A 14,079-nucleotide genomic window follows, 5' to 3' on the forward strand; every position below is an offset into this window, starting at 1 on the left:
TGCCTGCATCAAATGAAATGTCAGAAACAAATGACAGCATTCAGACATTTAACGTGAAAAAATTTGTTTTAGGGGGTCAAAGTCATTGAAAAAGAGAACGCAGTATTAGTAGGATAGATGTGCTGAAACTGCTTCAAACTGTATGTTTCCAGTAATAACAGGAAAAACCTTTAAAATCTGTAAGAAAAAGGTTATCACTTTTTCATCTTCATAAGCTTTGAGGCTTCAGTACAGAATCAGCCCCTTTACTTCTATCCTCTGAGGGTTTGGCACGCATACTTGTCATACTCATAATTCCTAGGCTGTTCATGACGTCTGCAAAATTCAGCAGAGAACGGCGAACGGCAACGTTAAAGAAATGACAGATATTGAAAGTTGAAGGCAGAAGCATGTTTTCATTGCACATTCTTGACAATTATATTACGGTGGTAGATTGCGGTTTACTTGATTGTATTACAATCATTGTCTGAGATGACCTTTCTGCTGTTATCCATCACGACAGCAACTTTTCAGCGAGGTCAAGGAAAAAAAGAAGAAAAGCTTTTGACTTTTGGGATTCAGGTGAATCTGTGAGACGTGACAAACTCCGAAAACAGACAGCGCTTACTGACTGAGGGCTGTGTTGACAGGCCCCGATGTTTACTCCGGCTCCTACCACACCAAATCCAAGCTTAAAGGCAAGCAGCCAATCAGAAACAAGCTGATAGAGCAGCCATTTCATGTCAACCGAAATATGATCGAACTGGAGGAAAGTCTGGTCAGAAAAGCTCGTGTCAGTAGGGAGGAGATTATGTCTATGAAATGTTTATGGATCTGATTCCTGATTCCTATCCGCAAACTTCAAAATTTTTTCCGAATGGAAACAGCGAGACTACGACAGACATCTCTCTCTAATCTCTCAATTTAATGACGGTCTCACAAGAATGGAAACAGATAAGCCTGTGCCTAATGCTAGGGCTCATTTTTTTCCCCCCTTCTGATGTCTGAAAACAGGCGTCTTGATCACAATGAAGTGATTAAAAGCAAGATTAAATTGCTTTCAGCTCAGACTGCGGGATTGGGATCCCTTCTTTTGGATTTCATTTACAAAAGGTGAGGAGATCGGGAGCATTTTTTTTTTACTCCTCAAGTCCTGCCATAAATGACAGTAATCCATAAGGCCAATTTGTAATAAAGCTCCAGGCACATTTAACAATGCCTCAAACAGACAAGTGAAGCTTTTTCCATTGACTTGGCAGCAACAGCCTTTAGATAAATCTCCTCTGCTCTCTCTGTCTGAACAACCTCGTAATAAAACCGAAGCGAGGTAGAGGAAAAGAGAGCGAGGGAGACAGAGAGAAAGAGAGAGAGAGAGAGAGAGAGAGAGAGAGAGAGAGAGAGAGAGAGAGAGAGAGAGCGAGAGCGAGGGTGAAATGGGAGCTTGAGGGCCAAGGAGAATTCACTGTGCAGGAGTTAATGAAGAGAGCGAGAAAGAGCGGAAAGAGAGGGAGATGGTTAAGTGAGTATGTCAGCAGAGAGTTGTGCTGAAACCCACACAGTGCAGTGGAAACCTTAAATGACTTACATCTCTGTGAACAACTCTTCCAGCGCAACACAGGTGGACCACTGAATATATCTGCAACCTACTCCCGGGCCTTTCAGCTCCTGCAGTCAAGTCTTGCATTCATACCTCTGTCACGCCTCTGACGCTGGTCAATGAAAGGCGATTCTTTGTCTTTTTCTTCCTCTCTAAACAGACCAAATAAGCTCAGGGATCATGGGAACTGGCTGAGAGCCGTGTTTGTATGTCAGTGTGTGTGCGTGGAGAAGGCTTGAGGGATGAGGAGGATTCACTCTACACGAGTTAATGAATTTTGCTGTGATGATATTCAAAAGCAGGATGATCCCAGCTGGGATTAACAACTATATGGTGGTAATTTTACTCCATGAGAGGGAGCGAGAGAGGCCCGGGTGTGGGTTGGGAAGGAGAATAATCTCCTGGAGCGTGCACATAACCGAGTGAAAAATTACAAGACTTTCAATTAGAGTCGGCGGGCCGGCGCATATTCAACATCACAGTGGGGGCCTGTGTATGAATACTAAGATGAAGTACTTCGAGAGACTGACTGCATCGTGTCAAAGCACTGACATGATGTAAATAGTTTTATTTTCTGATTATATAAAGCTAATCAAATTAATGAGTGAGCCTTATTTTTTTCATATTCAAGTTTGGATTGATTCTGTTTTATGTTGACGATTTGAACCCAGCTCTTGCCACCTTTGAGCCACATCTGACAAGCTTTTAAAAATTCATGAGCGGATCGTTTGGTGCCGCGTGTCCTCGTCTGTACCTTGCACCACAGTGTACGAGGCCTCCACAGAGGACAAGTTGGTGATGACCGTGACATCGTCGTCCCTGCTCGAGCTCTCAATGTCAATGTTGATGGAGCGCTCGATCTCGCGGTGGAGGCTCGTCACCATGCCCGTAGGGTATGTCACATTGGTCAGGCGTCCCTCACTGTCGTACCTGGGAGGGGGAAGATCGCCATGAATGAGGTCAGGAAGGAAAGGACAGGTGCGCGCTTGTGCTACATGGAGGCTGCAACATGTGCAGGCATATGAAACAAGCAGAGACAAAGTCAGAGCGGAAAGTCAGCTCATCTGACCCCAACTGACTGTAGCTGTAAAAACCTAACACCAGGGGGCAGCAGTACACTATTGAAAAAAGTCAGAAAAAAGACAGCACAACATGATGAAGCTAAATTTTTCAACAGAAAGAAGAGGAATGGAAATATACAGTAAAACATATTCTGACACATTGCTTACTGGTAAAACGTGGTCCATCCCGTCTCATCAGCTTTGGTGGCCAGCAGGCCTGTGTTCGCACTGTAGCCCATCAAAGCCACCTCCTGGCCCAGTGCAGACACACTGCGAAGCCCCCCAGTGGGGTCCAGTCCCAGCGTCACCACTTGATTCTCAGGCAGCAACACCAGTCTGAGCAAGCCAGCTCCTCCTCCTTGGCCTAATCCGTCCCTCCTCACCTTCACTGTGTTGTTGCAGTTGTCCACTAGAGTGCTCAGCTCGCCGTCCGGTCCATAGGTGAAGTTGTAAAGCGGCTCCCCGGTAACTAAGCTAATTGTCTGGATGTGAAGCCCCTCCCCATTGAAGACGTAGAGCTCCTGCTCCCTTGGCGATGCCACTTCATACTGCGCGGATCCTCCATATCCCACACTGGAGAGGGCAGGGCCGGGCCGGTTGGCCCGCACGGCTCTGATGCGTATGTTGTTGAGGTCTGCGATGAACAGTGTCCCATCAGGGGACACGGCCAAGGACGTGGGAGAGTTCAGGCCGGCGTCCGGGGCGTAGCCATCATCTCCGTAAAAACAGTTGCAGTTGACATCATTCTTGCAGTCGCAGTCGGAGGCGGCACCGGCCAGGAGAGAGATCTCTCCATTAGTGCTCACCTTAAAAAAAACAGAGAGAGAAACGATGAGGCTGAGAAAAAAAATGAAGTTCACCACCACCACCAGAAGCAAAAATCATTTGAAGAAGAAATATCTAAACAAATTAACCATAAAATTAGAAACTGTTCAAAATTCCTATACGTCTCATACCTGTCTAACGCGGTTGATCTTTTTCTCATCGGTCTCAGCGATGTACAGGATGCCAGTGTGGGACAGCGCAATAGCGGTGGCACTCTCCAGGGCGGCATGAATAGCCAGCTTACTGAGGCTGTAGTCGATGCCCGGCACTTGGCAATGCATGGGTCGACCTGCGATGATGCTCACCTTGACGAAACAACAGGGACGGTACGTTAACAATCAAGCAACAACAGTGCAGGAATCCTAACGGGCGATTTAAACCAAAGTGGTACTTGGGAAACTTTCCATAACATAGTTCAGTTGTAGAAAGGAGAATATTTTTAGAACTAATTAATCAGTAATTTTGCCACCAAGGCTGAACTTGAAAAAACTATTGGAAGAATTTGAACGTTTTACTTCTAAATTGGCTTGAGAGAGCTTAATTGGGCCAAAGTCTTGTCAAAACCCTACAGTGAGTGTCCACCCCAGGGGTGCAGTGGTAAATCAGGCATGGAGTACAGACCTGGTGGTTCTCGGTGATGCGTAAGATGACATTGTTTTCCAGGACGTAGAGGGAGTTGTCCATCGGGTTCACAGCTAAGTCTGTAGGCCACTCCAGACGCACCTGGTGAGCAGACAGAGGAGTCACACGCGGGGCAAAATCTATGTCTTTGAAAATATGCCAAGGTTCAGACAAGTCCGTTCCTCATTTTTTTAAGTGACTGCAGCAGTGCTCACTTTCTTTTGATTCATTCATTTATCCATTGACTCTTTAATCTCTCTCTAAATCAGTCTCTGTGTGACCCCATTTTCTGGCTCGTGTCCACAGACTTATCATGGCTCAGCACTAAAGGGGCTCTCTTTAGATCATCATCTATCACACCATCACCCCTTTTGTCTCTTTTTCACCCCCACCTGGCTGACGTCCATGCTTGCGTCGCAGCTCAGCGGCCGCACGGCGGTCAGATCGTTGGCCCCCAGCAGAGTCGAGATGATGCCGTTCTGGTCCACCTTGCGGATCATGGTGGCGTCCACAAAGTACATGAGTCCGTTTTTATCCACGGCGATACCTGTCAGCGTGAAGACGGAAACCGTGACTGACGACTCATAAGTCAAACACTGCAGGCAACCCACGGACACTTTTAGTCAATTAAACTTCACTCTCTCCTCCGCTTGAAAACGAATAGCAGCCCTGGCAGCCGAACTGCTCAATGCCTCATCGAATGAGAGGGAACACAGTGATGGAGAGGGCACTGAACTGTTGAGAAGTGTTGGTTTTGGGATGAGTCATCGGGATGCAGAGCTCAGCTCACGCACCTCTCAGAGGGCAATTGTAGACTGCGAGCAGATTGTCTAGAATGGCAAATGATCTGACGTGATCTTCTTTCTTTCCTGCACTCCTTTCTTGAGAATCCCACCTTTTTTACACGTTACTAGTTCATAAGTCTTACTTTTTTATTTATTTTTTTATTTTTTTAACTAGCGGGGTGGTGTCAGCATTGTCGTTCTAAAAAGCACAAGGCATTTGGTGAGCTTGTGATTGTTCAAGGCAACTGCTCCCCAAAATAACTGCAAGATGCACTGAGATACAAAACAACAGATGGAGGATAGAGCGAAGGCCACAGAGTAAATGAGGGAGGGATAAAGGGAAAGCAGGAAGGGTTTGAGGAAGAGGGGGACCGGGCAGAGAGAGGGCGATCTGATGTTTGCTGGCTGACTCTGTGACAGGTACAAAGGGAATTGGCAGCTCATTGTCTTCTCCAGGGCACGCGCACACGGTCGCCCACACACGCGCTCACACACGCACACACGCACAAGGGGCGTATACATCCCTACACGTACACACTTGTGTGTGACTGATGGGAAATGTGACAGTGTGACGTCTTTGACAGTTTGGTGTCACAGTGCTCTAAGATCCAATGATCCATAAAAATAATCTTATTTTAAGTTTAACATTAACCTGGTTTTTGACCTCTTTCTGTCTCTGTCCTGCTTTAGTTCAGTCACACAATAGGCATATTATAAAAATAAGAGGGATTTCTCACAAGATTTCAATGTACGTGCTACAGAGCAGATTATAGAGTGATTACCATGACTGCTATTACCGTTATACTTTTGAAACAGAAATTAATTTAAACTCAATAAAAAGAAGAAAACTGTGACGTGTGCTTCTGAGCGTCATCCCCATGAGTGGCTCACCTTTGGGACTCATGAGTGTAGCTTCAGTGGCCTTGCCGCCATCCCCGCATCGTTCGTCAAAGGGCAGGCACTGCTCGCCCGTCCCAGCCACCACCTCGGCATTGTCCGACAGCAGCCGACCGCCCGTTAATGAGCGAACGCGGTATATTCTCCTGGAGTTGGTGTCTGAGATGAACAGCGCCCCAGATACCGGATCCACTGCCAGGAAGTACTTGTGTGTCGGGTTATTACTGAGGGGACAAAAAGAGGCAATAATATGTAGCTTGAGTTAATATTTTCAATTAATAGTTTTGGGAGTTGCTGCTGGTACTTGTACGTTCATGGAAAAGTTTTAGTTTGTCCTCTTAGGGGTCTTTACCTGTGTCTGAAGTCTTTGTTCCTTTAAGGGGAAGAGGCGGGAGAGAAGCACAACAAGACAAATGTTAATTCACACAATCTGTGCAGAGCAACCTACAGAGAGCAACACAACACTGACTGTGGTGTGAAAAGGAAAATTTAAAGATGTGTAAAAACACCCCGGAGAAATGGTATCTTGTTCAGGGTATTTTTCTACTTCAGTCTTGCTATCCCCAGTGTCTCACCTCGCATCCTTTATCCAACATGTTATATGTGTTAAAAACAGACCCTCGTTCCTTCTTCTGACTTCAACCTTTACCGGCTCCTTTTTGTGCACTATTTTCCACCAGATAAAGAAACCGCTTAACTCTAAGTCTTTTATTTAAATCTGTATGACTGATTTGGTGTTTTTACCTCAATTCCAGGATGCTTGTTGTGTTCATAGATGGATAAACCCGGCGTACAAAGTTGAGGTCCCCGACATAAAGGCTGCCGTCGACACCCATAGCCAAGGCGACCGGCGCCAGCAGCTTGTTGCCATCTGCGAGGCCGTTACAGCTCGGGCAGGAGATGCTGCGCCGCCGACCGTTCCCCATCACGCTGGTTGTCACAGGGGGCTGCTCTGTCACGAAGATGTTTTCACCGCTGCCTTTGTGAAGAATGCCTGGGCAAGAGGAAAGACGAAGAGAAAAATTGGCATTACTCCAGTGGATCTTTGGTAAAGCTGTAGAGTCGCTGAAGTGTCGTGGTGGATCAGTGGTGAGCATGTGTGACTCTTCCCGGAGTACGATGACTTCTTCACACGGTTGGATTAACTGGTGGATTTAATTGAACATACTTATCAGACAAAGAAAATACTGTCTAATCACTCTGAAATACTCCAAACAAACCTGCTCTACATATAAGTCCGTAAAATGCAACATGTTAACAACACATAATAACAATTCATTAAAAACGTGCTCTGGAAAAGCATGTACACAACATTACATTTAAAACATAATTAATCCCAAGACATATAAGCAAAACCAGCCATATTTGCAGGACACAGATACAGATACAAATGTGGCGAAGTGAACTTTTTCCGTTGAGAGCTTGTGTGTGTGTGTGTGTACACACATTTTTGTCATGGTTGTGGGAGTGGGAGTTAAGTCCTTGTATGGCTGCTGGGCAAAAACTGCATTTGAGACTTGAGGTGCTGCAATTCTTTGACTCGCATCGTCTTCCAGAGGGCAGCCGCATAAATTGGCTGTCTGATTGTGTGTGTGTGTGTGTGTGTGTGTGTGTGTGTGTGTGTGTGTGTGTGTGTGTGTGTGTGTGAGTGAGCGAGCCCTGGAACTAGTGACCTGTCAAGGGTGCACCTTGGCTCACACACAATGCCTGCCGAGATCGCTCCCAGGGACTCTAGTGTGGGTGAAGTAATAGAAAATGGATGGATAGATGGTGGGATGGATAAAGCCACTGATGAAAAAAAAACTGTTGATATCTTCTCCTTTTGTGTTGTGAAAATTAAAGCACCTGCCTCAGAAACTGAAGCTCCCGTTTGTTTGTTGGCGAACAAAGATGAGGAAGTCAAACTAGGTGAGACAACACAAGCTCTTCCTGTGAAAATCAGGTAAAAAGAGGCGACGCGCATATGTGAACCACAGGAAGCGCAATGTGGTGTACACAGTAGCAGGTTTTGTGAGATATACAGTACTGTAAACCTGCTACGCATGGGGAACTCGCTAAAATTAAACTCGGAAAGGAAAAGCGGAGAAAAACAGTACTTGTTTGTTTGCAGACGACAGTTTTACACGTACCACTCCGGGTATTGAGTATGTGGTGCTTGTCCAGTGACCAGCCACCCAGGTTGGTGGGGTCCAGCTCATAGCCCTGCAGAACGGCCGTCCTCTTCTCCCACAGGATGAGACTGGCACATGACTCATACTCGTATCCCACCGACACTGCAGTTTGGAAAAGTGTGGAGGAGAGGAGAGAAAATTAGGGGGGAGAAAAAAAACAACAAAAAAAAACAAGAGTATGACGAAAAGACCAAATAGCTGCGAAAGATATCACAGAGGACGTGAAGCGTTGCAAAAAGAAATACATCAAAGAATATTATCTTAAATTAATTTCAGCTGTGAAGGGTGTGATACTCTGCGAAGCTAGTTAGCACTTGTACCACAACCTGCACTCGCACCTAACTAACACTCTCACACGGTGCAAAATCAATTAAAAACCTTGTTAATTAGGCCTTTGAACTTGAAGGCCACGCAGATTACACAATGAAAACTGAGCAGGTGGGGGGGGGGGGGGGGGGGGGGATTTTTACAGCCCAAGCGCTTGTCCACAGCAGCTGATATGAAACAAACATACAGTATAATTAATGGATATGAGTTTAGATCAGGTGCATATACGCATCAAGCCTATTCATAGACTGAGGGTATGAGCCGGAATTCTTTTGTACAGGATACCCGTAATTGTTCTGTTGTGTTTCTACTTGTTAAACGAAAAAGCGTGCTAACACATCATCTCCCACTCGAGTCACAGCGAGAGTGCTGCCGCCAGCACATTTTCAGCTTCGCTACAAACTGTAAAGTACTATACCTGTCTGCGGATCTATGGTTAGCAAAATATACCCTCATCATAAACCATTTACACAACTACAGTATATTCTTTGGTAAATGTAAAATTGTAACGACTCTGGGTGGGCTTTCAGGGATCTGTTGAGCGAATGCAATTCTCCGAACAGGATGCCCCTCATGATTTTAGCCTGCACTCAAGCCCCAGATGTCCACTGCATCTGTGGCCTGACAGCACTGTTTGGATGACAGCATCTGTGAGCGACTGTGACAGCGGAGTGTAATAGCACTGAGGCTCCCCTGGACTCCCGCTTGCTGCTCCAGTAGTTAACTGCTAACTCACCCTGATGGCTAATAACCCTTCACCACAGCTACGGGTGGCTGACTGAACCAAACGCAGCTTCAGTGAAAAATAGACGTACGAAAAAAAAAAAAAAAAAAAAAAAGCACTTTACTGTGGCCATACTGTGAAGTGGATCCAAGCTGGCTTTCTGGTGTATTATCTCTCCTTCAGACTCCCTAATTAGCCTCTCTCCCTCTGTCATAGCCTGTGCTGCCTCGGTGGTGAAGTGTCCGATCTATTCTGCGAGAGCAAGGCTGGGAGAAAAATGTTCTATGCCCGCCAGCACAGCTTCTCCTCCATCCATCGCTTGCACTCACCAACAGCTTCGGAGAGACCGTAGACCCTCTGCCCATACGCATCCGTCTTGTCCCAGATGTAGGTGTATGCCAAGTTGGGAGAAGCATGGAACCACTTCTGGAAGAGGTGGCCCTCCACTGCGACCATAAGGTGAACCTTCAGCAAGCCCATGGACACCACCGCTGGGGTCATGGTCACCTTGAGCAGGGAGCGGTAGCCCTGGGTCCTTGAGCTTAGGTAGCATAGCTTTAAACTTGAGCCAGGCACCTCGATCTGCTCATGCAGCACCTGGAAGACAAAGAGAGGATGACAGGAGAAAAGGATTAGGGGGATTAGAGAGAGAGGGTGTAATGGGGGTCACGCTTCCACTGATGGCTGAAGGACAAGAAATGGTGAAAAAACAATGGTCGAAATAAAGAAATAGGAAAGAGGGGGGAAAATGGGAGGAGGGACTATGGGAGCGGAAGGAGGAGGAGAACGACAAAAGACAGGCATATAGGAGAGTGGGAAGAGAGCGAGGGAACCAGAAAGAAGATTAGCCGGCTGCCAGAGGTCAGTGGTACTGCACCTGTGTCTCCGGTATGATGGGTTTCTCCCCTGGCTTGGAGCTGAAGAAGGAGGAGAGAGGGGATGCAATCACAAGAGGGTCAGGCCTGACGAAGCCGCTCAGGTCACAGCCTGGGATCGTGTTCTCTTCTGTCTTAAGCACCAGAGTGTCCATAGCATAAAACTGGCTCCAGGGCAGCCACACGGTGCGCTCCTGGCTCAGGAAGGGGGCACGCTCGAACCGCAGAGTCAGTGATGCACCGCCATTAGCTATCAGGTCAAACCTGGAGAGGTTCGTGAGAAGAGGATGGCAATGAGGTACAGATGGGGAGTGCTGTGGTGGATGATCAGTTACTTAAACACTTCTTCTGCTTCAGGACTAATACAACAACAAAACACCTGAAATGAAAACTTCAGCATTGCTTATTAAGGCGCAGCGTACTTATAAGGTAAAAACAACAATTTCTAGAAGGCTTGTCTAGACAAAAGTTTGCTCTGAAAGATAAATACAATGTTAGAGCACTTGCTTTAGAGAAGAAGTGATTGTGTTGCCTTTTTAACCTTTTGAATGTTAGCAGCAGTGGGTTAATGATTAGAAGAGGCAAAGGTTGCATACACGACTGTCTGGAAATGCTGTGGACAAGAGCATCCAGCAAGTGGGAAGAAAATAGCACTCGACAAGACAAAACCAGGCCAGACAGGGACACCACAAACTGCTAACTGCCTCTGAAATACAAAGTCACTTAAATGTTACTCAAAACTCAGACATTTCTGTGAGAGGATTCTGAAAAAAAAAAAAAAAAAAAAAAAAAGGGGCTTGATAAGACGGGTGGGAGAACAGAGACAGGAGACACAGAAACTGCATGTTTAATGAGTAGAGGTGAGTCTGCAGATCCAGAGAATCAAATTTTCAAGCAGCATGTTAGGGATGTCAGTTTGACTTAAATCCAATATAACTTGTGAAGAGGAAATTGGACAGAAGAGTCCAATCAAAGTTCCCAAACTGGAATTGCTGCAGAGGAAGTAGAAAGCTGTGTGGGATAAGTTAATTAAATGTGTTTTTAAAGTGCCCATCAAAGAAATCGATAGAAACTGTTAATTTCTGTGAAAAAAAAAATAATCATAAAGAAGGTTATTTAATGAGGACCGAAAAAAACCATTAGTGTTGAAATCATTCACATTCATTCAAGTTACTGCAATTTCCATACAGTTTTGAAAAATCTATTTCAGTTCAAGTAACTTTTATAAACCAGAGTCCTGTTGTTCTTGGTAAATGAATTCACATCATAGTTATTGGAAATTATGGTCGACAGCCTAGACTTTTTTTAAAGGGATCCCAATCTAATCTAATCTAATCTAATCTAATCTAATCTAATCTAATCTAATCTAATCTAATCTAGGTAACCTGTGTGGTGAGGTAGTTTCCGAGTTTCAGCAAGGGATGCTGGGTAGCTGTTGTACATACATTCCGTCCTGCCGTGTCAGCGTGTATCCGTAGTGTGGATAGTTGACAAAAGACACGTTCACCCCCACCAGAGGGGTTCCATCTGTAGTCAACACCTGACCCCGGATTAGAGATGCCAAGCTGGAAGAAGACAGAAGAGACAGAGTGAGCGAGTGAAAGCCAATCTATCAAGCCCGTCTTCCCAACCCATCCATCATCTGATTTGATTAATCTCTTCATCTTTCAATCATCCAATTTGCCCATTCGTTTATGTCTGTGGTCCTCCACCACTCATTAATTAAAAACAATCAGCAGCCCCCACCATCGAGATGAGCTGGCGTCAATCATGTAAACAAACCGTGACAGCGTGGCTCCCTACATGTGAGTGCTTGTGTGCATTGTCGAATGTGGGACCGCCTGCAACCTGGAGACTTGATGCACATAGAATAACATTTAAATTTTTCAGGGTAACATCACTTTGATGAGTTATTTCCTTTGAAGCATCTGATGTCGGCATGTGTGAATATATGCAGACAAAAATCAGCACCCTGGACAGCGCTTCACAGCTCGCCTGAATCTGCAGGGGATCTTGGCGGGCCTGTCTTCGGCTTTGGGATTTGTTAAGGTCTTGGCGAGCTTTGCGGACCATTCCCAAGTCTTTTTGATATTTGTGTTGCTGAATCTAAAGATAGGATATTTTCCATGCCGCCCGTTTCCTCGCTTAAATGTCAAAGCTTCTAAAAGCATAAAAGTGGTTGCCAGCCACAGGCATGTGCAATAATTTTTTCTCATGACATTTTTCTATTCTATCCATAAATGATGGATGCTCTTATCCTGCGTTAATTACTATCTACCTAGATTGTGTCAACTGCACGGACATAAATCTATACATCAAAAGAAGCAACAGCAAAAGCTGTTTTTCTTCTTCCCGAGAGAGTATGACCCATCCGTCAGTCAGCCATGAACTCGTTACTCATGAATTCATCATGTTAAGTCAAGTTAGTTAATATCTAATGCCTGGTGTGATTTTGATCAGTTGAGGTCACGCAACGATTCATCTTTTTATCTCTTTTCCAGGAAGATTTGTGGAAATATAGAGAGAAAAAAAAGATTCACATTAATAATCAAAACCATTGTTTTATATAAAGACATTAAGTCTCACAAGCCAAGTGAAAAACAGATCTTGCACCAGTTAATGCTGAATTTGGACTTTGATTTCAAATCAAACACGAAAAACAGAATACACTGAGGTTTAGTTCTGTCTACTGTCCGGTATAGACAGTCATTAGCTTTCAGGCAGCTCATGTCACCTTTTTTTGTGTAGTCTTGTACAAAAACAAATTGTTGTGTTGGATTCTTGAAATTGGCCTTTTCTGAATTACTACAATGAGGATGAAGATGTACGTATCAAATCACCACTGACAAGGTTGTTGAGTATGAAAACTTCTCAATAATATAACTCCGAGAGTGAGCATGCAGAAAAACAGAGCATAGCATCCATATATTATTCATTGCAGTGCCCCCCCCCCCCCCCCGACCTCCTTCAGGATCACCATCCAATCAGAGACAAGCTGTCAAACACTCGTAACACGAGCTTCTGAGGATGATCAATAATAAAGTAATATTGAATCACTGCCAGATGTTGACAAATGGTGAAATTTTTGACTATTTTTCAGACATCAACTCAAAATAAATACGTTCAATCTAGTGGTAAAAAGACTGTGAGAAATACAGCAGATTGAAATAAACCAGGACTGTTCAATCGACTTGCGTTTTATCTTTATGCCGCTCTCATCTGAAGCCGAGCACAAGAATAAGAATAAAGATTTTGTAGCTTAGATGTTTGAAATCTGTGTAGTTTACTCAGCTCGTCAATCCTAATCTGATCGATGTTAAGTGTCAGAAGTGCTTTTTTTTAAAAAAAAAGAAAAGAAAAAGAAGAGTAGTCAGCACAGTGTAATTAGACGTAGGTGTTTTTTTTCCTGCCTTACCTGGAGTTGAACGGGTTTTCCCCAGGAATGATGTGGGTGCTGTCGCGTCCCACCAGCATCTTGACGCGGTCGTAGAAGGAGCGGACCCGGGGCTGGGACATGGGGCTCTGCTGGATGACCTGCAGAGGGTCCCGGGAGCCCCTGCACAGGGGACTGTTCTGACAGGGGCTCTGAATGCAGCAGTCGGGATCCATGCAGTCTGTGAGTCCATCTGATAGAGGCGGGAGAGACCAAAGATGAGGTGCTGGTGTAAGAACAGTGAGGCGGAAAAAAATATTAAAAAAAAATCGCCCCAACTTCTTCATTTCTTGATTTAATATTTTCATAATTCTTTTCAAAGAGGAAAGTTAAATTTTGCACACTCCTCTCAGGAGACCTGTATCTATTCTATTTCTTCTTTAATTCATTTCCCCGTCCTTCTATATTCTTATTTCTTTTGCAGAAAGTACCCAGAAGTAAAAGCTGCATTATGTAACAGTTTCACTCCGAGGTTTCCAAGGCCTCGCGCTGAATTCACCTCCTTCATTGTCCTTGTTGTCAGCGCAGGAGGTCTCCATTGCAACACTGCAGCCGGGTCCCCTCCAGCCCGTCTGACATTCACAGTGCCAACTCTGCTGGCCCATGGTGCACTGGCCGTTCCCGTTACACAAGTTAGGGCAGCCATCTGCGCGAAGACGACAGGAGGGGGTAAGGGGGGATCGGGAGGTGAAGAGGAAGGGTGAAACAAAAAAGGAAAAAGGGGATAGAAACGATGTTTGTTTGTATCATTACAGACACTAAGACACACACACACACACACACA

General features: G+C 45.2%; 1 protein-coding gene across 1 annotated transcript in view; it reads right to left on the reverse strand.

Moving 5' to 3' along the window:
• The window catches only part of tenm2a (teneurin transmembrane protein 2a), a gene marked incomplete at its 5' end in the record, with an annotated part of 182,641 nt that overhangs the window by 7,993 nt on the left and 160,569 nt on the right, over window positions 1–14,079 (reverse strand). Inside the window, 14 exons of the mRNA XM_080465142.1 lie at window positions 2,331–2,506; window positions 2,806–3,443; window positions 3,594–3,767; window positions 4,084–4,185; window positions 4,476–4,630; window positions 5,760–5,989; window positions 6,118–6,138; window positions 6,510–6,759; window positions 7,895–8,038; window positions 9,317–9,584; window positions 9,865–10,126; window positions 11,308–11,427; window positions 13,278–13,488; window positions 13,795–13,941. Coding sequence (XP_080321268.1) covers window positions 2,331–2,506; window positions 2,806–3,443; window positions 3,594–3,767; window positions 4,084–4,185; window positions 4,476–4,630; window positions 5,760–5,989; window positions 6,118–6,138; window positions 6,510–6,759; window positions 7,895–8,038; window positions 9,317–9,584; window positions 9,865–10,126; window positions 11,308–11,427; window positions 13,278–13,488; window positions 13,795–13,941 — 2,898 coding nt within the window. The remainder of the gene's footprint in view (window positions 1–2,330; window positions 2,507–2,805; window positions 3,444–3,593; window positions 3,768–4,083; window positions 4,186–4,475; window positions 4,631–5,759; window positions 5,990–6,117; window positions 6,139–6,509; window positions 6,760–7,894; window positions 8,039–9,316; window positions 9,585–9,864; window positions 10,127–11,307; window positions 11,428–13,277; window positions 13,489–13,794; window positions 13,942–14,079) is intronic.

The sequence above is a fragment of the Lipophrys pholis genome (assembly GCF_963383615.2).
Source record: "Lipophrys pholis genome assembly, chromosome: 6".
Taxonomy (NCBI): domain Eukaryota; kingdom Metazoa; phylum Chordata; class Actinopteri; order Blenniiformes; family Blenniidae; genus Lipophrys; species Lipophrys pholis.